The sequence below is a fragment of the Cryptomeria japonica genome, chromosome 2, assembly GCF_030272615.1.
Source record: "Cryptomeria japonica chromosome 2, Sugi_1.0, whole genome shotgun sequence".
In the NCBI taxonomy this organism is placed as follows: domain Eukaryota; kingdom Viridiplantae; phylum Streptophyta; class Pinopsida; order Cupressales; family Cupressaceae; genus Cryptomeria; species Cryptomeria japonica.
Genome location: NC_081406.1, coordinates 532,397,427 through 532,423,410, shown reverse-complemented (window position 1 = coordinate 532,423,410; position 25,984 = coordinate 532,397,427). Strand labels below are relative to the sequence as shown.

The 25,984-nt window shown below is 38.2% G+C and overlaps 1 protein-coding gene across 7 annotated transcripts in view; it reads right to left on the bottom strand.

Annotated features, from left to right (window-relative positions):
• LOC131052168 (uncharacterized) overlaps window positions 1-25,984 on the bottom strand; it is a 103,816-nt gene that overhangs the window by 8,076 nt on the left and 69,756 nt on the right. For 3 of the 7 annotated variants that reach the window (XM_057986776.2, XM_057986775.2, XM_057986780.2), the window contains one exon: window positions 3,631-4,244. The exons of 3 other annotated variants lie outside the window; for them this stretch is intronic. In XM_057986776.2, coding sequence (XP_057842759.2) covers window positions 3,900-4,244 — 345 coding nt within the window. In that variant the 3' untranslated portion in view covers window positions 3,631-3,899. Of the gene's footprint in view, window positions 1-3,625; window positions 4,245-25,984 lie in introns of those variants that run through there. One more of the 7 variants, XM_057986777.2, reaches the window with a different exon arrangement.

Sequence of the window (25,984 nt, the reverse complement as noted above, 5' to 3'; positions counted from 1 at the left end):
AAATATGAAGTTGGGATCCAAGGTCAGCCTTTTCTTGTAATTGCAAATCATTAATCACAAGTCGGCCTTGTGATGAGGTACCGCACCCTTCCAAGCAAACTATAAAGTGGTGTTTGATCATTTCATTTGATCAAACACAAAATTGATTTTGCACAAACTCTCATGAAGACTGATTCAAATCATACATATCAGTCAAGTTTGTCGTTGCTAGAAGGCGAATCCATTCCTTATTGGCAGCGATTTTCATTAAGACTAAGGCGAAATCATTTAGGGCATCAAATTTCATCATCTTTCACAGTAAATTGACTTCTTCCATCAGCAAATTTATCATCAAGGACAGTGACACTGCATCTATCAAACTTCAGCGATCTTGTCATTGACCAAACAGCTTATTGGAGAGAGATCACCAAGTCTACATCAACAATTTAACAAACTCTAGCGATTGACATAAAGAGCGCATTGATATAAGAGGGCAATTTTGCCACAAGATCCATTTATTCAAAGATTATCAGCCTGTTTTTATTGATTTGCAGATCTGAATTGACTGATATTCAATCATCTTTATTGAAAATCAGACCTTATTCAGCACAGGTATACCTTACTGCTTATTGATTTTGATCATAACGAGGCTGTCATCCATGGCATTCTAATCATCCAAGCATATTTCAAAGCATAATTCATTAGTTTAGATGGTTATGTTCAATTAGAATCAAGTTTTGCAAGCTAGGGTTTTAACATAGTTACCTAGGGTTTTAAGCAATGTTGAGGATTTTAATGAGTTATCAGTTCTAGAGCAGAATTCTTAAACCTAGGTGACTAATTTTCACTTGCAAGCATTAATATAATATCATAAAGCTAACTTGGACAACTCTCACAGGTAGAGAACATGGCAGGCGCACAACAGACTCAAAGGGAAAGGCGATGTAGTCCATGATTGCATCATTCTGGGGCAATGTAGGAGATATCAGTCTCAGCCAAATCAACGTGAAGAAATTCCAAGGACTGTTGTATACCACCAAGCCTTTCGGATACTCAAAGATGATGATCGAGAGCGGAATAGTGAAAGCAACAGGCTTCCCTCCACCTGTGAAGTGCAATGAATTGATCGTTGAGTGTGCCAAACACTATGATGCGAGTAGAAGGACAAACATGGCACGAGCATTTTATGATGATGATCCTGATAAATGCCTAGGCATGATTAACAAGTATTGGCTATTGAAGAGCTAGCCTGGCTTATCCAAGATACCTGCCTGTTGTGACCTATTTCACACATCGCCCCATTGCGAATGGGGACCTGTTGATGTGTTTTTTATAACTATGTCGAACACAAAATAAAGTTGCCTAACGGTCACTTCACTCTCTCTTGATCAAAGTGTGATTGCATGCTAAGATTGCAAGAAGTTCAAACAATTGACTCCAAGGATCCTTCAATGCGTGGACGTGACTCAGTTGGCTGGTGTGATTGCTAGTAATCCAAGGGGCCTTACGTTTGCATCATTCTTTCACTTCTTTGCTGTGGCTGGAACTCCATCATCAGATATGACAATTTTGTGATGCTGCTGCTTCAAACGGACTAAAATGAACTGAAAGTAAAAGGGAAAAGGGTTTAGAAGGATCTAAATCTACTCCTAAGGGCAGTGATAACAATGAATAGTGCTCTGGTGGACAATTTCCAAATAAACCAAGCTCTACTTCGCCAAGATCAACTACAACTCCACAAGAACCGGTGCAATCTTCTGGGGATGATAGAGGATTTTCAAATTGAGAAAGTACATTTGAATACCCAAAAACGGCGCAATCCAAACGACTATCCACAATTGAACTTTGCACAAATTTAGGGGGCTCAGACTAACTTTACACTGCAACTTACAATCAACAAGATGCAAAAAGTATGAACGATGGAAATTCATCAGACACCATTACATTCTCCATTGAAATCAAAGCACTTTACTATTTCTAATCTATGTGAGGAAGGTGAAACCATCCAAGCTTTAAAAAAATAACTTAAGTGGACACCATCAAAGAACAATGTTTCACTGTTATTATCTCAAAACTTATCGCAACAATTTCATACAAAGCTCCCTCCTTTTCAAATGAGGGGGGTCACCCCTTTATATAGGCCTCAATCTATGATAACATGCAAACCCTAATTAGGGTTTACACAAAAGATTCTCCACTCAGGATGCAACAAGGTGGGAATCGGCAATAAATACCCCATAAAACCTATATACAATTAATTACAATCTTGCCGAAAATGGCACCCATAAAGCATTAATTAACCATTACATTCAAAAGGTGCCCACTATGCAATGAATGTACCCTCATGCAAAAAATCGCCCATGATGCCATATATGCACCATCATCTCCACATGCGGCGGTTGCATGTAAAAGGAATCTGCCATAAATTCAACATGCAATGACCGGGTCGCCATTTGGTCAAATATTCCGGTAATGAATGCGCAACTCTACTGCCACGTGTTCAATAGATCGTCGCCATGCAAGTGGACCCTGTCGTCGTATATCTGCTCCTGCAAATCTAAAATTGTTGGAGGGGGAAAATTCGATTCAGGAAGAATTTTCCTGAAGTCTCTTCAACTTTCCTTGCTCGGAGAAGGTTTTCCATCACTTTTCACCATCTCCTATTTTTTAGGAATTTTCCACAAATTAGGGTTTCAAGTCCAGGAGGGAGAGAATTCCCCTACTGTAATGTTCCCTGACCGTACGATGCAACTGGCAAGGGCGTATGAACTGACAAGGGAAAGGTTCGTATGGTAGATAGGTCGTACAGTGGTGAGAGGAGTGGTCGTACGGTGGTATGGGAGGGGTCGTACGGTGCAAATGTTTGTACGGTGGAGTGGAGGTTTGTTGATGTGTTTTTTATGCACATGCTAACACAGAATAAAATACCTAAAGGTACCTTATCCTCTCTTGAATAAAGTCTCCGAATGCTGAAGATGTCGCGAAAAGGATCAATCGGGATGACTTCAAGGTTCTTTTCTGTAGGATCTCTACGTGTGGATAAGCTCTTCACAATATGATGTGATTTTGCTGGAATCACAAGGGGACTTACACTTGATGACTAAACGTCTGATTTGCTGGAATCATGAGTCCTATTTACTAACTGGAAGACAAACAAATGGCAAAAGATGCAAGGTTCAGGAAGTCTACTCTACTACCTAGAATGCGAGAAGATGGATGAATGACTAGGTGGAGTCCTACTGGGCTGGGTCTCACCATCAGGCTGAACAATTCAACACCAACTCAGTGCGATCTTCTAAGGGATGCTTCCAATATGTTCAAATCGTACACCATCTGACAATGATCACCATTTGAGATAATGCATGAACAATGGACGTGTAACGACTTAAGATTAAGCTCATTTTATGCCAATTGACCACGCAAGGCGCACTTACCATCAGCAAGAGGCTAGTGGTTTGGATTAGACGGATTCCACACAGGTGCATTCAACAATTTTCTTCATTCAATCTAATCATCTACCATCTAGAATTGAAGATTCAACAAGAAACCATGCATATTGCAAGAAACAACACACTTCACCATTATTTCAATGAAAATGGAGTTTATTTACAATCAATGGCAACAATTTCTTGCTTTGTCCTCCTATTCTACTCTAACTGCTATTCTATTTGCTATTAATCATTAGCTATTCTAACCTCTATGAACTAACTATTCACCTTCTAACTATTAATGACTAACTATTATTGACTCACTATTCACTAACTATTCACCTTTACAAATGAGGAGCCAGGGCTTATATAGTGCCCACAATACAATTCAATGGCTTAGATCGATTTGAGATCAATGGCCAAGATTTTACAATGAAACCCTAATTAGGGTTTGTTACAACCAGCTTAATTCTGACTAATAAAATAATTGCATTATTTGGACACATGTCTTCTCTGGAATATTTGACCAATGGATAACCGGGGTAGGTACATCGAAGTTTGTGCCATCTCCCATGAGTCAGGTGCATTGAATATGGACATGCTGAGGTGGACCAATCCGACTGGAGGAGTGATGACAGGGATGCCACCCTGTCTAACACTTGGTTGATGCTCAATTTGGTGATGCTTTCCTTCAAATGCTGGATTGGAAGATAGATGGAGAAGGTCGTCCTTAATGAAACTGGATTGGAGGAGGTCGTCCTTGTCCTGACTTGATCTTCTTTGATGAGGGTCCACCAAGTAGTTGATCCTCCAACTCCGGGGGTCGCCATTTGATGCCTACACAAAAGATTAAAGTTAGTCTTTGAGCATCATACCTTAAAGCATAGAATTTAGGACCTTCCAAGATAATGATTTAAGATATTAATTTGAAAATGACATGATAAATCCAGAATTCTAAATTTTCAAATTAATTATGAATGGAGATTAGATTTTTCAAGACTTTAGACTTTAAAAGATTGCTATGAACTCAAAACAAGTCTTGAATAAGAACTTCAAAAAGGATTCTTCATACCTTCTCCTTTGAAAGCCTAACTATGAACCTTGAAAAATGAAGGAAGAAGATCAGATTTTGCTGGATAAGGATTGAATTGTGGTCTTCCTTTGGATGAATTACACCTCAATTAGCCTTCAAAAAGCTTCGCCTTCCACTAGCTTCTCAAAATCTGGAAATTCACCTTCAAACACCTTCCAAAATCTGGAAATTATCCTCCAACTTGTTCAATTTCGCACCTCCAAATATGCTCTTCAAGTTCGCATGAGAGATAATGAAAGAATGATTTGAATATGCTACAATACACCTCCCTTATATAGGGCGCTCACCTTGATTTCCCTCAAGGCCGACTTGGCAAATAGGGAATAAAATAAAATAAAACTCCTCACAAAAGATGGCCGACTTGTTTGTAAAGGCACAATAATGATTTTTGAGCGCTTAAGCATAATTTTTTAATTTTTAAATTAATTCCAAAGCTCAAATGTGGATTTTTTCAATTATTTCAAGGCCTAGAAATTAATTAATTAAATTGTAAATACCTTAATTCATGCAAATTTAATTCAACCTCCCAAATGTCTTGAATTTGGCAAATTTGGTGAAAATTTAGGAATATGGAGGTTTGATTGAGGCTTAATGAAGCTTCCTGATGATTTCGCCCTGGACCCTCTAGAAGGGTCAGGAGCGATTTTTTCAATTAGGTCCTGAATCTCTCATTTCTTGACTCCAAAATCTCCTGGAAGGTGAGTTTATGTGTGTCTTGACCTACTCAAGGTCTTGTATTTCGAATTTATATCATTTTTCATGCAGGAACTAGGTGAAAATGTGAATTTCGCCCAAGACCCTCTGGAAGGGTCAAGAGCGATTTTTTCATTTTAGGCCAAAATTCACCTTAGTTTGATCTTTAAACTCCCCCAAGGCAATCTCCAGGGTTTGTTTCCTTCCATCATTGGGTTAGCTCATCAAAATTTTGAAGGAAATATTGTATTTTTGGGAATTTCGCTCTAGACCCTCTGGAAGGGTCAAGAGCGAAATTCTTTCCTGAGCTCAAAATTCTCATTTTTGAAGGTCCAAAACCTTTTCAAGGCATTCCAAATAGGTTCTTTCATTGAATTCCAGGCTTAGTTTCACTCAAATCAGGAGGAAAAAGGTGATTTTAGGGTTTTTTGCCCTGGACCCGCTAGAAGGGTCAAGAGCGATTTTTCTTCCTTTGGCTTACTTCTCCATCATTTTATCTTGAATCCTTCACTCAAAGTTAGGCAATGGTTTTCCTCATTCATTCCATCCAAGTTTGGCTTGTTCTTGCAAGGTAAAATAGGGGATTTTTAGATTTTCGCCCTGGACCCTCTGGAAGGGTCAAGAGCGATTTTTTGGTTTTAGGACAATTCCTTCATCCTTTCCAACTTCGAATCACCTCCAAGGCATAGAACATCATGCCTTACTCCCCTTTGAGTCTTGAGAACCAAAATATCATCTTGAAATGCAAGGAAAATAGGAAGATTTGGAAATTTCACCCTGGACCCTTTGGAAGGGTCAGGAGCGATTTTCCCAATTGGCATCAAAATTTGCATCCTTAGCAATCCAATTCCACTTCAAGGCAATTCACATGTCTTTTCACACCCACGTCTAAGCTTAACTTTGCCCAAACTTTGGAAAAAAGGATAGTTTTGAGGATTTTCGCTCTGGACCCTCTGGAAGGGTCAGGAGCGAAAATCATTTTCTAGGCTTGATTGCTTCCTCTTGACCGCCTCAATTATCTTCAAAGGGCAAAACACACTTCCTCACACCCATTCAAGCCATAGAATCTAGAAAGTTGCCCTGACCTTGCAAAAAATAGGTGTTTTTTAGGAATTTCGCTCTGGACCCTCTGGAAGGGTCAGGAGCGAAATTCATCATTTGGCTCAATTCCTTCACCTTTTGATGATTTCTTCCAATCTCAACTTAATCCCAGGGGTAATTCCTTCTATGTTTCTCCTTGTCTCATACTTGACTTAGTAAAATTTGATAGCAAAAGTGTTTTTTGAGAAAATTCGCTCTGGACCCTTTGGAAGGGTCAGGAGCAATTTTTTCAATCTTGACCAAAATCCTTTATTTTTCACCTTGAAACTTCTTTGCTGAGTGGGATTTCACCTTGCACTGTGCTAGGAATAGAATTTCATGTCCAAGAAAGGCTAAAAAATGTGTTTATAAGGAATTTCGCTCTGGACCCTCTAGAAGGGTCAGGAGCGAAATTTCCTTTCCTGGCTAGAATCCTTCATTTTCAATGCTTCTAAACATCCCCAAAGGCTAGACCATGTTCATACTTCATCTCATCATGCCTTGGACATCAAATTTTGGCCAAATGAGGCAAGAAATGTCTCTTAGAGAGATTTTCACTCTGGACCCTTTGGAAGGGTCAGGAGCGAAAATCACTTTTTGGGCTAAATCCTTCATTTCTCCCTTTCAAAACGACCTCAAGAGGCAAAAGCAAGTCATTTTCTTTCCATCCATGTCATCATAAATCAAAAACTTGACTTCCTTTATTGCAAAGTAAGAGCTTTTGGGAATTTCGCTCTGGACCCTTTGGAAGGGTCAGGAGCGAAATTTCCCCCCTTGTCCAAAATTGCTCATTTTTCAAGCTTCAAACCATCTCTCAGGGCAAAGTTAGGCCATTTTCCAAGTTAGGAACAAGGTTTCAAGCTCAAACAAGATGGTAAATGAAGTTTATGATGAATTTCGCTCTAGACCCTTTGGAAGGGTCAGGAGCAAAATTCTCCTTTAGGCTAAAATCTTGTTCTTCAAAATCAATCAAACTCCCTCTCAAGGCAAAAACACACCCATTCATCTCTCATCAAGCCAACGCCTAGCCAAAATAAGGAGGAAAACAAGAGTTATAAAGATTTTCGCTCTGGACCCTTTGGAAGGGTCAAGAGCGAAATTCCTAATCTTGGCCAAGATCCTGACTTCATTTTCACATTTCTTCATTCAAGCCTAGGAATGCATTAGTTCTAGGTTTTGGTCAAAGTGGAATGTCTTATGGAGAATTTCGCTCTGGACCCTTTGGAAGGGTCAGGAGCGAAATTCGCTTTGGACCCTTTGGAAGGGTCAGGAGCGAAATTTGACATTTTGGACTCTCCGTCAGGATCATTTTATGGAATATAACATTTAAGTATAAGTAATACTTTAAGTTATATTCCATATATACTTTCAGGATGTTTAAGAGTGGTTTCGGACCTCCAAGAGTTATATTGCAAAATCTAGTTTTTGGAGGATTCTTCAGTTTTCCAGACTTAGCCAAATTTCAGGATCAAGACATTCCAGACTTAGCCAAATTTCAAGATCAGGACATTCCAGACTTAGCCAAATTTCAGGGCATTTGAAGGTCAAGATGACATTTCAGACTTCATCACTCACCACTCACCACTCACCAACTCGACCTAGCTCGGACCTTCAAGAATGATACCCACTCACAAAGCAAGACACAATTAGCAACGAGAGCAAAACCAGGCCCTAAGGAAGACTCTCAAAGAAACCCTAATTCTGGGGCCCTGTGGACTCACCCTGGCTCAAGTAAAGCCTGTAATCCAACGATCCCCTCGACGGCACTCATCTTGCAAAGGCTAACAGACAAAACCCTAGAAAGCAAAAAGCAGGGGTCCCCATTTGCAATGGGGCGATGTGTGAATACGTCACAACAAGGTTGTACGGTGCAAATGTTTGTATGGTGGAGTGGAGGTTGTACGGTAGTGAGTCGTACGGTGGGTGCTGGAAGGAGACGTACGATAGTGGGCCGTACAGTGGCTGCTAGATGGAGGTGTACGTTGGGTGTTGGTGGAAGTGTACGGTAGTGAGTCGTACGTTTGGAGTTGGATGAGTGTACGGTAGGGGGTTGTACGGAGGATAAATTCTCACCAAGTTCCACCGTTCGAAGTTGTGTAGCGTAGTGGGATGAATTATTATTATTCCAGGCACAAGAGACTTAAGTGTAGATAATGAATGTTCGCACAGGCACAAGAAAATATATTGATAATGATCGCACAGTAGATTACACAAACTCGGAACAGAAACATAATAGGGTGAGGAGATAGGGTGAGGAGAACTCCCACCGAAACTACGGATGCCAAGTAGGGAGGATCTCTCACCTCCGAAATGACAGACAAGCTGAACTCCAACTGGAATTCGCACAAACAAGAGAAAATACCAAAATTCGCATACTTATGACAAAGACTAACTCGGCCATATATATGGGCTCTGGGAAACTTCCCGAAGGGTTACAAATGGGCCGACACGACCAACCAAAACTTGCCTAAACTAATTAAATAAAAGAGCCCGAAAGATTTGTTATTAAATTTGGGGCCTTACAATAAAGTAATTTAATTTGTTATTTAATTATATATCCGGGACATCACACCTACGAATCCAAATCTAAGAAAATTTTGAAATTTGGATGTGATTTGATGCCCAAGAATGGATTTTTCAAAAAAATTCTCGAGGGGAAATTTCTTATTCAGTTCATCCCTGATTCCTTCCTTGCCTTAGAAATTGTTTTTTTTACCTTCAATTCATCCGGCGTGGAATTCATGTTGTGAAGGAATTCTCCTTTGAAAAGAAATTTGTTCCTTAAACCTGAGGAAGGAAATTCTTCATGACTTAGCCAAATTTTCACCTTTTTCAAGAATTCTGTCATGAAGGAAGGAATTTCCAACACTTAGCCAAATTTTCACCTTTTCCAAGAATTTTGTTGTGAAGGAAGGAATTTCCATCACTTAGTTAATTTTTTCACTTTCTTGGAATTTCTTCTTCTTGGGCGTAATTTTGCACTGGTGGAGGATTCAATGAAATTTGTGAATCCTCCATGCCTTCTCGATTTTGGCGCATGTCCTTCATCTTGGGCGGAATTTTGCACTGGCGGAGGATTCAATGAAATTTGTGAATCCTCCATGCCTCCTTGATTTTGGTGCATGTCCTTCATCTTGGGCAGAATTTTGCACTGGCGGAGGATTCAATGAAATTTGTGAATCCTCCATGCCTTCTTGATTTTGGCACATGTCCTTCATCTTGGGCGGAATTTTAAACTGGCGGAGGATTCAATGAAATTTGTGAATCCTCCATGCCTTCTTGATTTTGGCGCCCAGCTGGAGAGTAGGGCAGAATTTTGCATTGGTGGAGGATTCAATGAATTTGTGAATCCTCCATGAGACCTCTATTTTGGCACCCTGCTGAGTGCTTGGGCGGATTTTGGCCATGAAGGAGGAATTTGATGTTTTCTAACAATTCAGGACATGTATATATATGAAATATAACATAAGAAAGGAAAAAGACATATTGAACTTATACTTTAAGTTATATTTCATATATATTGTCAGGATGTTTGAGAGTGGTTTCAGGTCCCTAGGAATCATAATGCAAATTCTGGATTTTGGAAGATCTTTCAAATTTTCAAACTTAGTCAAATTTCAGGCCATTTTCGGATCGGGATGACATTGGTGGATTGATGTGAGTTTCCAGACTTGGATGATTTTGCATGCTTTATTCTTCTGGAATAGGAGTTCCAAACTTATTTTTTATCCGACTTGTCTGCCTTCTGACTCTTCCGGATTTAGAAATGGTCTTCAGGAACGTTCAGTCTTTAGCGTCTTAAGAGATATTCATCTTTCAGTGTTTTCCTATGAAGATCCTGCCAAAAATAGATTTTCCCAAATAGCAAGTGTTTCAAAATGTCAAGGTTTGGGCAAAATAGGTCAGAAAAACACTTGCTAAAAATAGAAACTTACTAAAAATAGTAAGTTTGTTTTTTGGCAAAATTAGACCAATCCAGGGGGCAGTGAAACTTACTAAAAATAGTAAGTGCTTAGAATTCGCTTAAATTTTACTAGGAGGTCCCTTGAAGGGTCCTGATTCCAGTTCTAAGTTCAGTTTTTCCAAAACCCTAAAAGAAACCCCTAAAATCTAGGACTGAAGGCAGAAACCCTAAAATTAACAAAATGAGTCCTAAACTTAACCAAATTTGCTCAAACGAAAAGCAGACTTAATCAATATGACCCCCAAACACTTGCAAAGCAGAGAGACTGACGAGACTCCTGCGAAATGACCCAAAAAACAAAGCCAAAAGACCGAAAGGGCCTAAAAAGTAGGGGGTCTCCATTTGCAATGGGGCGATGTGTGAAAACGTCACAACATCTAGCCCCAATAGTTTTCTTTTTAGGGTTTTGTCTTAGCTTTGCAATTTCGTAAGTCTATTTTTCGAGAGTTTGAGTTAGAGTTTTCAAGGAGTCATCCAAGTCAAATGGAGAAATCATGCTCAGAATTGTGTCTGGACATCACGAAAGTGCTTAAAAGGCCCAAAGGACGAAGATCGCAATTGATTAGGGTCAATTCTGACACCTTCCTTATTTGTGAGATTCTGCTTTTTTGCTTTTTTTTTTTTTGCTTTTTCTTTTTTGGCACTCTAGGACCAACCTGGGAAGCAACTTTTTTGGCCTGCTTTTTTGCTTTTTCAGCTTTTTTGAGAGTTGACCTAGGATTGGGTCCCTCAGGTCATGGCAACAACATTCCTATCTTTAGGATAAAAAATTTGTGTCTCCAAGTGTAAAAAGCAGGGTGAAATCTATAGACAAGGATTTTGTTCCAGATGTTCTAGATAAACAAGGAAATCTACTAAGTGTCTATGCCAAAGACAAGTTCGAATGGAGATAGCAATGGAAGAAATTCATAGTGTCTGGCGAAACATTGTTAAAGTCCGCCTAGGCACTTGCAAACTTGTCTTAGAAGCCACAAAGTCCGCCATGGCAAGCCAAGGTTAAAGTCTGCCCAAGGTAGAATGTGATGGTTGGCATGCCAAGCATGAAGTCCGCCCAAGGGTGATTGGACAATGGCCAAACAGTATTGAAGTCCACCCTAGCAATGTCCAAACTAAGAGCCAAGTCTGCCATGGAGTGGCATGCAAAAGTTGAAGTTCGCTAAGGATGCATGGAAAGACAACCTCAAAGTCCACCCTAGCATATGCACAATGGCATGCAAGTCTTGAAGTCCGCCTAGGCGAGATGGCAGGAGAAAGGCCAAGTCCACCTTGTTGATGATTGTAGCTTCGGTCAGATTAATCTAACCAATGAAGTCATACAAGTGAACAATTGATATCTATCCTTTCACATAGTCGATTGATGTATTTACCTTGATGATGTTAAATCATGATTATAAATAATCATGTATATAAATATTTAATGAAAACTAAGAGCCAAGTCTGGCATGGAGTGGCATGCAAAAGTTGAAGTTTGCCAAGGATACATGGCAAGACAACCTCAAAGTCCACCCTAGCATATGCACAATGGCATGCAAGTTTTGAAGTCCGCCTAGGCCGAGATGGCAAGAGAAAGGCCAAGTCCACCTTGTTGATGATTGTAGCTTCGGTCAGATTAATCTAACCAATGAAATCATACAAGTGAACAATTGATATCTATCCTTTCACATAGTCGATTGATGTATTTACCTTGATGATGTTAAATCATGATTATAAATAATCATGTATATATATATTTAATGATATATATATATAGTATATATAGATATATATAATTAAATATACACATACATGATTATTATATAAATCATGTTATTCTAGAAACGATTATAATCATCATCACCGATCTATGATTAAATGATAAAGAGAATCGATCATACAATGGATCGATCAAAGATCATTATGTGCTTGACCAATATCGATCATGGAAATCGGTGTCTATGTTATATGGACTACAATCATGATTTGATTATAAGAACCGGTTTATGAATATCGATATATTGATCAATGGAATATAATCAATCATTCTTCCAAACATTTCGGTATTTAACATGCGTTTAATATAAAACGATAACTAAATCGTTCATCGCTGTTTATGAAGTATGTCTACGAAGAGACGTGACTTCACGTGGAGGCATGTCTATTCATAAGACATCTAACCAAACATATATATGGAGGAAATCGATTCAAATGGCAAACACAGAAATCTACAAGTGCAAGCCAAAGACATCTAGTATATTCTGATCAAAATTGAACTAAGAGTATTCTCATTATCTCAGTGATATTATTGAAGACATGGTTAATAAATTTATTCAAATAGACAAAGCAATAACAGAAAAACAAATCAGATTACTTTAACACACCTTGACATTTGTTTCAATGTCCAATCAACATCCAAGTCCGCCCAAGGCTAGAGTGGACAATGTCCAAGGTATTATGAAGTCCGCCTAGGAAGGATGTGAAGGTGGTTAGCCCAAGGTGAAGTCCGCCAAAGTGAAAAACAATGTTCAAATGCAGTTCGCCATGCCATCGACGGCAAATGGCTTGGAAAATAAGAAGTTCACCTAGAACAAATTGGCTTAATGATGTGCCAAGTCCGCCAAAGCATGAGAAATACATAAAATTTGCCATGGATAAAGGTTTGGAAAAGTTAGAGAAATATTCAAAAATCCAACACTTAGGGAAAAAAAATTCTCAACACTTAGAATATGAACATAATTCTAACTCTAACACTTAGGAAATTTTCGAACTCAATAAGAATCTAGTATTAGAATATTTAATTATATTTTAGTCACCTATATTTAGTTCCTTGTTTAATGGTCATTTAGCTTTTTAGTTAATTAGCTTTTAAGCTTTATTTAGTGTTTAGCTTATTCTTTTTAGTTAATTAGCTTTTAAGCTTTATTTAGCGTTTAGCTTTTAGTAGTTCACTTTAAACGACTTGTTCTTAATTTAGGACATCGTCCTTGTAATCTCTTTATATACGCTTGTATATTGTTGAATAGATTATCCGATTATTGAATCATTCATTCAATTTATTTTTCATGGTATCAGAGCAGGTCAATGGGATTCTTTAAAGTTTGGCAAATTTTTTAATAAAAATTCATGGCCTTCTTTCTAGAATATTTTCCAAATTTTTTTTATTGTTTTTTATAAAAAAACAATTTTGCTTTTTTGAAGGCTTTTTGAGGGTTTCGAGGGTTTCTAGTTTGTGGGCGAATTTCTTTGTGCTGGGCAGCAGTTCATGTTTTTTTTAGGGTTCTAGAGATTTTCGGACCTGCAACCTAGAGGTTTTTTTGCAGATTGAAAATTTTCCTAAAGTTTCAGCAATTTTCGACTAGGGTTTTGACCCTTCAGTTCAAGTCGAAATTTTATTCTGGTTGCAGATTCTTGGTGGATTTTTTGAGACCTCAATTGGGTCGTCGTCAGATTTTTTAGGGTGCATCATTTTTCGTGCCTCGGTTTTTAAGTCGAGGTATCTACATTCTGATTTCAGATTCTTGGTGGGTTTTTCAAGAGATTTTATGGGTTGGTCTCACGTTTTTTTGGGTGCCTCGTTTTTCGTGCCTCGAATTTTGTGCCAGCGAATTTGCCTTGGAATTTAAAAACAGTCAACGATTTCTGCTAATTCTATGGACATCGGGAATTTTGGTGTCTTTTGGGCACCGTTTATGTTGTACATACGACCTAGGGTTTCTGCCCCTATTTTTTTAACTTTTTTTTTTGGGAGAAAAAAAAAAAATTCTAATTATTTTCAGGAAAAATTTCAGGTTTTAAGGTTGCAAAAAATTTTAATTTCTGGGTTTCTTCCAAACCTCAAAATTTGCACCTTGGAATTTGTGCCAGAATTCTCCTCCAAAGGTTTCAGTTCTTTCAGCAACTGCTTCTATTTTGTTTCCGTGATGGCATCTTTGACCATTATCATGTTGGAACACAGACAGAAGTTCAACAGCTGCCACAACACCTGGAAACAATGCATGTTCACGATATCTAAATATCGTTGCCTTGATCAAATTGATTTAGGCCAGACCTCGTCCTACAAGTCCTAGGGTTTTCACATTTTTTTTCCTCAAAAATTGTTCGTAGGGTTTAGAATTTTTTCCTTAAAAATTATTATCTATCATCTACAAAGCTTGCGTGGGTTTTCTGATTTTTCTCCACAAAAAAACATGGGAGGGTTTTGCTTGATTTTTCCTCAAAAATCAGGGAGTGTTGTTTTACCACGTGATGTCTACTATTTTGTCGCGTGAGATTTGTTGTCTTACCACATGATGTTTGTTGTTTTGCCATGTGATGTCTGGTGTCTTGCCGCATGATGACTAGTGTTTTACCGCATGATGCTTGAGGTTTTACCGCGCGATGTTTCAGGGTTTTTTACCATATTTTTCTACAAAAAATGATGATTTGTATATTCAGTTTTGGAGGGTTTGCTGATTTTTCCTCAAAATCATGGTTTGAAATTTCAGTTTGGTTACCCAACATTAGGTTGGATGGATTCTGGTATTCTTGGTCTTTAACACTTTTCAAATCCAGGGAGGGTCTCCACCGCAGCAGAGTGTTCTTTTCGTTTGTGATCAAAAGACCTGCAGTGTCTTTTGTAGGGTAGTTAGTAGATAGAATGACAATTAAGGGAGGGAATTACAATATTTAATTATATTTTAGTCAACTATATTTAGTTCCTTGTTTAATGGTTGGTCATTTAGCTTTTTAGTTAATTAGCTTTTAAGCTTTATTTAGCGTTTAGCTTTTTCTTTTTAGTTAATTAGCTTTTAAGCTTTATTTAGCATTTACTTTTTAGTAGTTCACTTTAAACGACTTGTTCTTAATTTAGAACATCGTCCTTGTAATCTCTTTATATACGCTTGTATATTGTTGAATAGATTATCCGATTATTGAATCATTCATTCAATTTATTTTTCATCTAAAAGGTTCCATGCCAACTCGCTCAAAGGGAAGATTAAGTTTCCATTTCAGAAGAAATAAAACAAGTCCAAGTTCGACAAATCTAAAGAAAAACATGAAGTTGCTAAAGGAATCGAACTTCTCCAACTCTATATCAATTTGACTTGTCCTTTTCAATTCATTCTCAAGTTGAAGATAGAGGTTCGAAGGTTTTCTCTCCCAAGGTTTCACAAGAGAGATTTTTGAAGGAAGATAAAGTAAATTTTTTAAGTGGAGAACAGAGAGTAAAGTGAAATTTATGAATTGAAGGACGTAATTTCAAGAAGATAAAGTGATTTTTTCTGAGTTAAAACAAAATTTTCAGAGTTGAGGGCAGATTTTTTGCCAAAATCAATCAAAAGTAAATTCCAGAAGTTCAAAAATCCATATTTTTGACTGATTTCTTTTGTTCTTTTGTCTTGATCATTTATTTCACGAAATTTGCTAAGTGTTGGGCCAAATTCTTCCATTTTCAGTCTGAGTTTTCATAGAAATTTAGCTTTTTGACAGGCCGAAAGTGAAATTTTGAAGCAAAAAATCCAAAATCATAGTTAAAACTTTAAATTTTCTTGAAGAGTAATGTTGAATTTTTCATGTTTATTGCAGGTTGATGACAACTAAAGGAGGACCTTCAAGGAAAGCTCAAATGAAATTCGCCAACAAAGGGTTGCAGCCGGAATCAAAATTAATTCCAACTAGAAAAACATTACAGACACCAACCTCGGGCACGTAAACTTCAAAGTTTCAAGAGGAGAATGTATGGGCAAGATGGATTTTTGCCAACACCTATTGCTCGCCGAATGATGAGAAATGGCATCGTTCAAGCAGCTAGATTTCCACCAATTATGGAATGTGCTACACTTATGGTTGAATGTGCCATACACTAAAACTCACAAGAAAGGCAAATCATTGCGCCAGATGGAAGAATATTGACTTGTCTCAAAGAGTTAGCCATTCAGGAAGCATTTGGGATTCCGAGTTATAACTAGACTTCATATAAAACTAAGGAAGAAGCTAAAAGACTTTATGAAGATTAGCCTGAACTTTGCGCAACAAATGTTAATAAAGAGGTGGCTAGAAAAACCAAGACCCACTCTCAAGAAAGTGCCAAAGAAATTATTCCGCACAGACTTCAAGGAGGAATATGCTGACATCATTTTGTTACTGAACAGAGTAATGGGCAGCCCTCAAGGTGCGCCATTCTAAACATGGATGTATCATTTTATTGACGAGATCACCCCTGGAGTTAAAATGTTCAATTGGTCTAAGATAATCAGCGACAACCTAAACAAACAACTGAAAATTTTGGAAAAGACGAGGTCCTTTTACATGAGCTCCTACATTGTCTATCTACTAGCAAGAAACTACAGATACACCGGATTGATTTGCAAAGGCATAGTTGGCAACGGCGAGAATGAATTCAAGTCCTATGGCTGCTATCCGCAATGCATCTTACCGAGAAGGCCCACTTCAAGCAGGTAAATGATGTGTTCTTGATGTATATCACCAGAATATTGCAAGGAAGAACCCATCAGAGACTCACTCAGGAAGCCAAGAGTTTCATAAGCAAGTATGGATCTTGGTTTATCCAATTTCCAAGATTCACATACATAAGAGTCCAAGGATTTATCGGATGTCCTTATCGGCTTCCAATTTATCCCACCAATAGAATCATACTCTTCTAATGAAGGGGCATCTCAAAGTGCCAGGCCAATCGAAAGCATCAATTCAAGAAAAAGGAAGCAATTGATGACTCTTCAAGGTCAAAGGGGAAGGAAGTCGTGAATGAGGAACTTGCTCAAAAGAAGCAGAGATCAGAGCCATCCCATTCTGCTACCTCTAAGAATTTCGACAGCCTAATGATTATTGAGGATCAGCCACTTGATGAAATGAAAATTCCTTCTTCAATCCATGAGAGAAATATTGGATCAATCCAGTAGGAAGATTCAAGCATCTCCTACAGGCACAGATACTTGAATTAGAAAATGAAATGGATATTTTAGGCGATGAATTTCAAGAGGGAATGATTTCCGCTCTTCGAGGAGGTCAGGATATTCCATGTGAAGAAAGTAATCAAGAAGAAGAAGGTATTGAGCAACCTATGATTCCTGATTGGTTGAAGGAAAGGTTGAAGATAAAAGCACCTATGGAAGTAGTCCAAGAAGAAGATGACATGGCCGATTTCATGGCTAGGTTAGAAAAGTTTGCTACAAAGAATCCAGCCAAGAAGTTTTCCACAATCCAAAGAGATGAAACAGGCCGCCGAACAGTCCAGATTGTTGTACCAAAGGTGGACAAGGCGAAGGAGGATATTACTCCTCAGGAATACGAAATCACCACTATCGACTTGGGACCAACTACAAAGGGTCAAGAGGTAGAAGACTAAGAAAATTCAGTCACTTCCATGAAGGCGAGATTGGAAAAGGAGATAGGAAAGAAGAGAGAATACAAGAAGGAAATTGAGTGCCTGAATGAATACATTCAGCACTTGACCAAGCCACTTAACCAAAGCAATGTAGCAGCTCCTCCACTTTTGAATTCCTCGCAAGAAGCAATTGAAGGTTTTGAAGAAGAAAAAGTGATAGCAAGAGACTAAAGAATGGATGGCAAGCAAAAGAGAAGAAGCAGCCACATTCGTGGAGAGATTGATGCTAACATATGGGCAAACCTCCTCTTTACTCTCCAGAATTGCGAGCATGTCAAAAGCATGGGCTGACCTTCAGGATGTTAAGGACAGAATTATCTCGTGCCTTAGGGTGTTGAAAGGCCTTCCTAAACAGGAATTGATTGATGGAAAGATAATTGCAGCAGGAGTTGCATATGATTTCAACACATGGCATTGGGCATTGGTTGCACGAAGCGAAGTCCTGGAGAGGGTAAAGGCTGATAGTATTAAGGCTGAAGAGCAAATTCAAGAAATGCAAAGCAAAGTCTTTCTTGTAACCACTGATTTGCTTGAAAAGGAGACCATCCAAGAAAATGATATGCGGTTGGAAAATCTCAAATGCATAACTCAGAAAATTTTCTTCACCGTCACTAGACCAATCCTAAAGCAAAATTTGACCAAGGTAACGGATTTCTTGTCCATCCGGGATGCCTTGCAAAAACAAGAGTTGGAATGGGAGATTGCATTTGCCGCTTGTGCAGACGACTTGGACAGATGAGAATACAGGATCAATATGTTGCCACATGTCACCATCGAAGAGGTCGACCCGATCGTGTCTAGGTTCATTGAACACACTGCCACTTGCAAGGATAGGGATGTGCCTTCCTAGGAGATAGCTCCTCACGCCACTTGTCTAGCATGCATTTGTCTCTAGTGTTATTTTGGGAAACTCTATCTAGGGTTGTGTCTTGATCTCAGTCATTGATCTTAGATTGATCTCGGCCTTTCATTTGTTCCCTCAAACTCTATACAAACTCTCATTCTCTCATTTTGTTGTGTGGAGAGATTATGAAATTGTTGCTTAGAGCTATTTTGATAATATAAGTTCATTTGCAATTTGCTTTGAAGCCTTTTTATTATCACGTGGTTGCATATCTTTCTTCAACATAGAATAGTTTTGTTTAGAGTAAAATTGCTTTCAAAGTTGTTAAATGAATGAAGGACTTGATAGTGTAGATTGGTGAAACTATTGCTCATACTTTCTTTGAATAGATGATTTTTATTCAATGTGTAAAGTTAGACAAAGCTTATATCGTGGGTGCTTAACTTCTACTTTGGATGAATATTGTTTGTTGGATGGTATCATTCGTAGTCTGAAAATCTCAAGCACAACCTCAGAAGATTGTACTTACTTTGTCTAGTTGTCCTTCGTGTGGCGAAGCAAAGTCTTGTTGATAGGTTTCACCTAATCTTTACCATCTCCCAAGTTCTTAGGAGATGTATAGAACTTCTAAACCCCTATCCTTTTGTCCTTTTTTTTGAAATCCTAAATTTGAAAATAAAATAAAAAAGAGAGCCTATATTGTTAAATTTGTCTAAGTCCTAGCTTGTAAGTGATATCAGTTGAGCATAAGTCCCCCTTGTATTTCAGCATACATAACCAAGGAAGCTATCCAACATAAAGTCGCTCGTTCGCACATATAAACCTTGGAGTCGCCGTGTGGTCTTTCTTTGCAATCTTGGCATACGTAGTGATTTTGTTGAAGAGAGGGTAGAGTATCCCTGACATTTTATTCTAAGTGTTCGGTGAATTATAAAATGTACACCAACACCGCCGAGCTCCATAGGATTGTGATTTCAAGGAAGAATTCAGTGATTTAATCACTATGCTCAACCAAATTGTAGGAGCCCCTCAAGCCTCTCAGTTTGAGAACTGGATGTTCTACTTCACGGAGATCATATCAACTAGAAAGTAGAGAATCAATTGGGCAAGGATTGTTAGCAATAATATTGATATATAGCTCAAGAGACTTATACGAACCAAAACATTCTACATGAGTTCATACATCACATATTCACTTGCCAGAGCTCATGAATATACAAGATTAATCTATAGAGGTCCAATCAGTACTAGGGCTAGCGAATTGAGAGCATGTAAGTCATACACACAATTGCATTACCCAAGCAAGACACATTATAGGAGAGTGAATGACGCCCTCACTATGCACATCACAAGAACATTCCAAGGTGGTATTCATCAAAGACTATCCCAACAGGCGAAAGAGCTAATAGAGAAGTTTGGTGCATGGTTTATCCAGTTTCCCAAGTTCACCTATATAAGAATACAAGGATGCTCTTGCCCGCCCTACATGCTACCGAGATATCCTAACGACAAGTTGGTATTGCTTGAGTTGGTGAGACAGTTGATAGCGTACAATAAAGTACAAAAGAATAAACACAAGGATTCAATTTTCCATCTCAATCGGACAATCATTGGAGGTGTGCCCATCCTTGCAAGTGGCAAAGAAGGTGGATGAAGAATTGAAGTCTTTCCTTCTAATACCATACTTTTCTAGAGACAACTTTGATCCCTATGGCAGCATCAAGAGATCAAGTGGACAAAGACACAAGCATAAGTTACAATTAGAATGTCACTTCATGAATACTAAATATGATCTAGACATAAGAAAGAGAATATGTTTGAGGCTACCTATTGACATCGTCAGAGCATGCGAGGTTTTCAACATTCTCGATCAAGCACAAGACAGTGGAAGGCGCCTCCTACTAGTATACAAGCAAGAGAAAGATAAAGAAGTGAAAGCTAATTGGAATGAGGTAGAGATCACTAACCTGATGAATCTAACGAAGCCAGTTTTATCACACACAAGGCAATGGGTAGATACTCAAACCCATGTATTGAAGAGTCAAGGCACTCAGTTGACATTCAAATTGATGGGAGAGGTAGAATCTTCCGATGATGAGACAAAAAGCGAAAGCCAGAGCGGAAGTGCTACCCAATCGGCCCATTCCAAAGGATCCAAGAGGAAAGAGACCAACAAAGAAGAGCCTCCAAAGAAGCATAAGTCAAGTTCAGGACACTACCCCTCTACTAGTACCTCTTCCATGCATGAGATGGAAATGAATCAAGCAGCTGCCCAGGAAGATCACACACCTAGAACGAGCATTGATCATGGAGTGAATGAGTCCAGGGAATCTACAATTCAAAACAACAAGTGTGAAAGGACTGACAAGGAAAAGAAACCATTGGGTCAAGGCGAGGCCGCCTCATCTAAGCCAGTCAATGATAAGGTAGGCAATGATGCATATGAGAATATCGAAGATGAAGATCAGGAAGTTACATCTCCACCTCGAGAACATCAGCAATTGAATGAATTACAACTAGGAGAAGAGAGATCAGCTATCCCTATTAATGGTGATAGCTTCGGTGAGATAAACATAATCATGGATGATAATTACATCAATAGAATGATTTATGATTTTGTTATATGTATGTATGTATACCAATATACATAATAATAATAATTGAGTTTATTATTATTACATATATTAATATACATACATACATAATTATAAATGGATATTAAATCATAAATCATTATAATGATTTATTCTATGTGGAATAAATAATCATTTTATGAATAAGCATCGAATTGATTGAATGATCAAATGGCTGATCACACATCGATCATCATTACTATTATTCTTCCAAGTATAAATCTGCATTTAAATCGATCTGCATTGAGTATCATGCATGATCTAAACCCAGTAGATATTGTGTATGTATACCAATATACATAATAATAATAAATGAGTTTATTATTATTACATATATTAATATACATACATACATAATTATAAATGGATATTAAATCATAAATCATTATATTGATTTATTCTATGTGGAATAAATAAGCATCGATTTGATTGAATGATCAAATGGCTGATCACACATCGATCATCATTACTATTATTCTTCCAAGTATAAATCTGTGTTTAAATCGATCTGCATTGAGTATCGTGCATGATCTAAACCCAGTCAATATTGTGTATCGACTACTTTCATTGATCTTTACTATAATCGATAATGTGTATCTACTTGATCTTTATTATAATCGATTATCAATGTAATGATGCTTGTGTTATCATCATTCTAACATACCGATTAGGAATCGGTTTGTTAATGGATTAGAAACTATCGATTATGAATCGGTATGTATTATGTTTGCAATGATTAATGAATGGACATATCGGTGGAGAGACATGTCTCCACACATGTGGAAACATATCTATCCATCGATATGTCTCCTCACTCAAATATATATAATTTGTGAGGATGCTAGATGAATAAGAAATATCAGAGCCAGGTCCAGGCTAGGAGCCCCAAGCACACGAGAGGTGTGGCTTAAGGGGGGGTGTTGGTGTTGGAAATAAGCCACACCCGGACCGACGATGGACTGGTCTAAGAGAGGCCAGTAGCTCAGTGGTAGAGCACTCCAGCAGTGTATGGAAGGTCCTAGGTTCGAGTCCTAGTTGGTCCATGTCTCAACATACACCATAATACATGGGGGTTCACAAGGAGAATTGTCATGGATTGTGACAGGCTGAAGCATCCTATCATCCGACCAACTTATAGGCATGTTCTTTCATTCTGTTTTAATTTATAGCAGACTTAATACTGTCATGGCATATTGAATACAATCTTACATTGTAATGCTTGCTATTATATGATAAGGAATCTGAATATTATCAGAAAGCATCTGTTCACTGAAATGGTTTAAATAAAATCAGTCCCTTATCCTTAATTATATTGTGCACATGAACCCGAATGAGGGTCATCATATTTGTGTATATTTTTCTCTGAAAAATTGTCTACAAGTATATACAAGAGATTGATCATTTATATCCTGATAAGAAAAATAAATCTGAGTGTTGGCATTCTGTCTGTGCGTTTCAATTATCAACAATGATCTGAGTCATGGATTCCTTTTTTTTAACACTTAACTCTGCTTGTGAAAAGACCACAAAAGAAGAATTCTTTGTATCTATTAATTATCTATCTTTTGGCATGCATCTGATATATTTTTAGTGAGATATTTAAGAAGAGAATTTATAATCAAGCCTTAGAAGTATGCCTTAACCCAAAGAGACATCACCCGAGTGGGTAGTGTTTCCGTTTGGGTCAAGGGACAGAAAACAATTAGTTTATCCCGAATTGTCACCATCTCATGAAGGTCATTATTGACCGTTATATGCTAGTAACATCGTACAGTTGAAAATACCTAGAAGATTAATAAGGTCAATGACCGGCTCTGAAGGAGCAGCATTCTTTTCCGATGATCAATAAAGGTTATTTGTCTTGATCAGTTATGAAATAGTGGGTCTATTAAATAAGTATTAATCAATGAATAAATATCTCGGTTGAATGGTCTTGAGAAGTCAAGAAGGTAGAATATCCATGTTCAGCTGAGAGGGGAACACGTTAACTTACATTCTTGTGATGGTTGTTATGACTGTTGGTGTCAGTAGACATTAAGCAGATGGATTAATCCGTGTCTAGTGGGCTATTATCCTATGATGATCATTCATGACCGTTATTGTCAGTAAACATTGAACAGTTGGCTGGTTGGTTAGTAAACCAGCAGGTCAGTTGGGCTTGAGTGAATGACATGAGACAAATTGATAATTAAATGGTTAAAGAGCCAGTGGGTCAGCTGTACCCAAATGTTTTTTGTCTAGTGAGTCAGTTGAACTCCCGTATGTACAAGTCGAGCAAGGGTGGTGAATGTTGACAGCACATTAAACATGCTTGCAATGTTAAAACCTTGGCCAAGATGGTGCTGCATTATGCATGCGACCATCAATTCACATAAACCAGATACACCTACTAGTCAAATTGGTCATACTAGTTAGGAGGTACCTATAGTGTGTGACCGACTAGAAGCGTGTAGGTTCTAAACACTAGGCTTAGATGGCAAGATGGCAACTAGGACTCATCCTTCGTCTACACCCTCATGCAAGGTCGGGCCACTTCCAGTAGGAAGAGGCATGAGAGACTGCCAATTCTATGGTTGGGTGGAAAAGCCCTTGACGATACTCTTCCTCACCAAGACCATGCCGAGGCTTGTACCAGATATTCAGCGGAAAGCTTATTGAGTTGTATTTTCTAAAATCTTACCTATTTCAGTTGATTTAATTTTAACTACTTTTCAGTTGATTAGTTAGTTTTCATTTTCTGATGAAAGTTAGTCAATTGTTCTTTTCAGCTGAAGATGAAGTTAGTTGTCTAAATTATTCTTTAAATATAATCATAGTTATTGTTTTTCCTATATTAAGTTTAGAGGTTGTTACAAGACCCCACTTATTAAGAGACCTACACCATAAATCACTTGCCACCTCACAATGGATGAATAGATGATCATTGTCCTCACAACAGTACTTGCACATAATACATTTGGATTCATCGACACGGCCCATCAGCATCAACCTATCCCATGTCAAAGCACATCTCTTCCACGCAATTTGCAGGAAGGAATTAGCCTTAGGAAGCCCCTTGTTATTCCAAATTCTCTCCATAACAGCCTTACTAAAAGAGTTGCCTTCGCAAAACAAAAAACTATAAGCAAAGCCAACAGAAACCTTTCGACATTAGCTTGTCCTCCTTGCCCGAGATAGGCCATTTGTTCAGCTTACCTTGAACTTTCCTCCACCTGTTGTTCATCTCTTCCCCATGAAGTTCACGGGTAGTCCAATGCCGCTACCCCACTTGTTTTGTCAAATAATTCTTAACCATCTGCCCCACTTCTGGCTCCAAGACATTAGCCAAAGGACGCAAGTGCTAAAAATTGTTAAGTGCTCGCTCCTCTAGCCAAACATCCCCCCAAAACTTAACTTTATCCCCTTTGAAGACTCTCCAAATAGTATCTGATCTAATGAGATCAATTAAAATTCTCAAAAAAATCCAAATACTAGACCCCATCAGTAAAATGATCGAGTAATCAAGGAGATTCTTTGGGACATTTTGTAAATACTTAGCTTGCATCACCTTGCTCCATAAACTATCCATCTCATATATACACCAGGAAAGCTTGACACCCAAGGCCTTATTCATTTTCCCAATACCTCTAAAGCCAACTCCACCCATGTTTTTGGGTAGGCACACTCCTCCCACTTCACTAAGTTGTATTTGAACACCTTTGTACCTTTCTAAAGAAAAATCCTTTTAGTGGCTTCAAGCATCCTCACAACCTTGCTAGGGATCTAAAAGGCAAAGATGGTATAAATTAGAATAAGGGAGGCAATGATAAGAGCAATCCTACCAGCAAGAGAAAGCCACCTCCCTTTCCATAAAACAAGCTTATTTTGAACCTTGTCCACCACTTTACTCCACTCCGCTTTGGACATTCTCTTATCAACTATGTGCATCCCCAAATAAAAGCTAGGAAGAAAATTGGCCTCGAACCCCAAAATCCTTTGGATTTCAAGTGACTCAACACAAAGTTCTTTCAAGAAGAAGATACAAGACTTACTAGTGTTGATTTTTTGGCCCGCTACAAGCTCATAATTATGAAGTGTTGAACACACAACAGGACTGAGAGGGGGGTTTGAATCAGTATGGATCTCTATCACAACTTTATTTCTGATCTATTAAACTTCAATCCACAGTTACCATATTACTTTAATGAGATCATGAAAGCACGAAAGACAATCAACTCATAAACACCAGATTTATGTGGAAAACCTAAGAAGGAAAAAACCACAGTGAGAATCACTTACAATATAGATATGAATGAATAGAATAAACAGGCCATAGGCAAGGGAGCTCACTGCTCTAGACTTGCAAGCTATGGCGCACAACCTTAGGGCAAGATACAAAAGACTTGCACAACTGAAGATCACTTCCTCAAGGCAAGATACAAAGAGCTACCAAGAGAGACACACTATCCTCTGCTAGGAGTAGCTGAACTAAAGAGGAATAGGACTCTTGATCATGTAATAGACCTTGAACATCTGTGTCAAGCGTCCAATATCATGGCAGATATATCTGACCTCAAATTTTGTTACCAAACACTGTTAAGGCTCTTCTCAACGAACTGTCACACACTTTTCTACTCAAATCTATTTGCATATGATTCACAACCACTTTGCATCAAGCTAATACCTCCCATACACCTGTCTCTTCAACACACACCTTTTCTCATCTTAAAATACAAAGATATTCATTAAAATTCTCAAATAAGTCGACCCAAAGCAAAGTGCATAAAATTACATAACTTAGGCCATCCAGACCAATAATATCCAATGTGGTTCACTCTAGGAGAAAGAGGGGACCAAAACATAGCACCACGCATCCTTCTAAGTTGAATCCAATAAGCCACAAACCCTAACACATCTTCCAAAGCTATTGT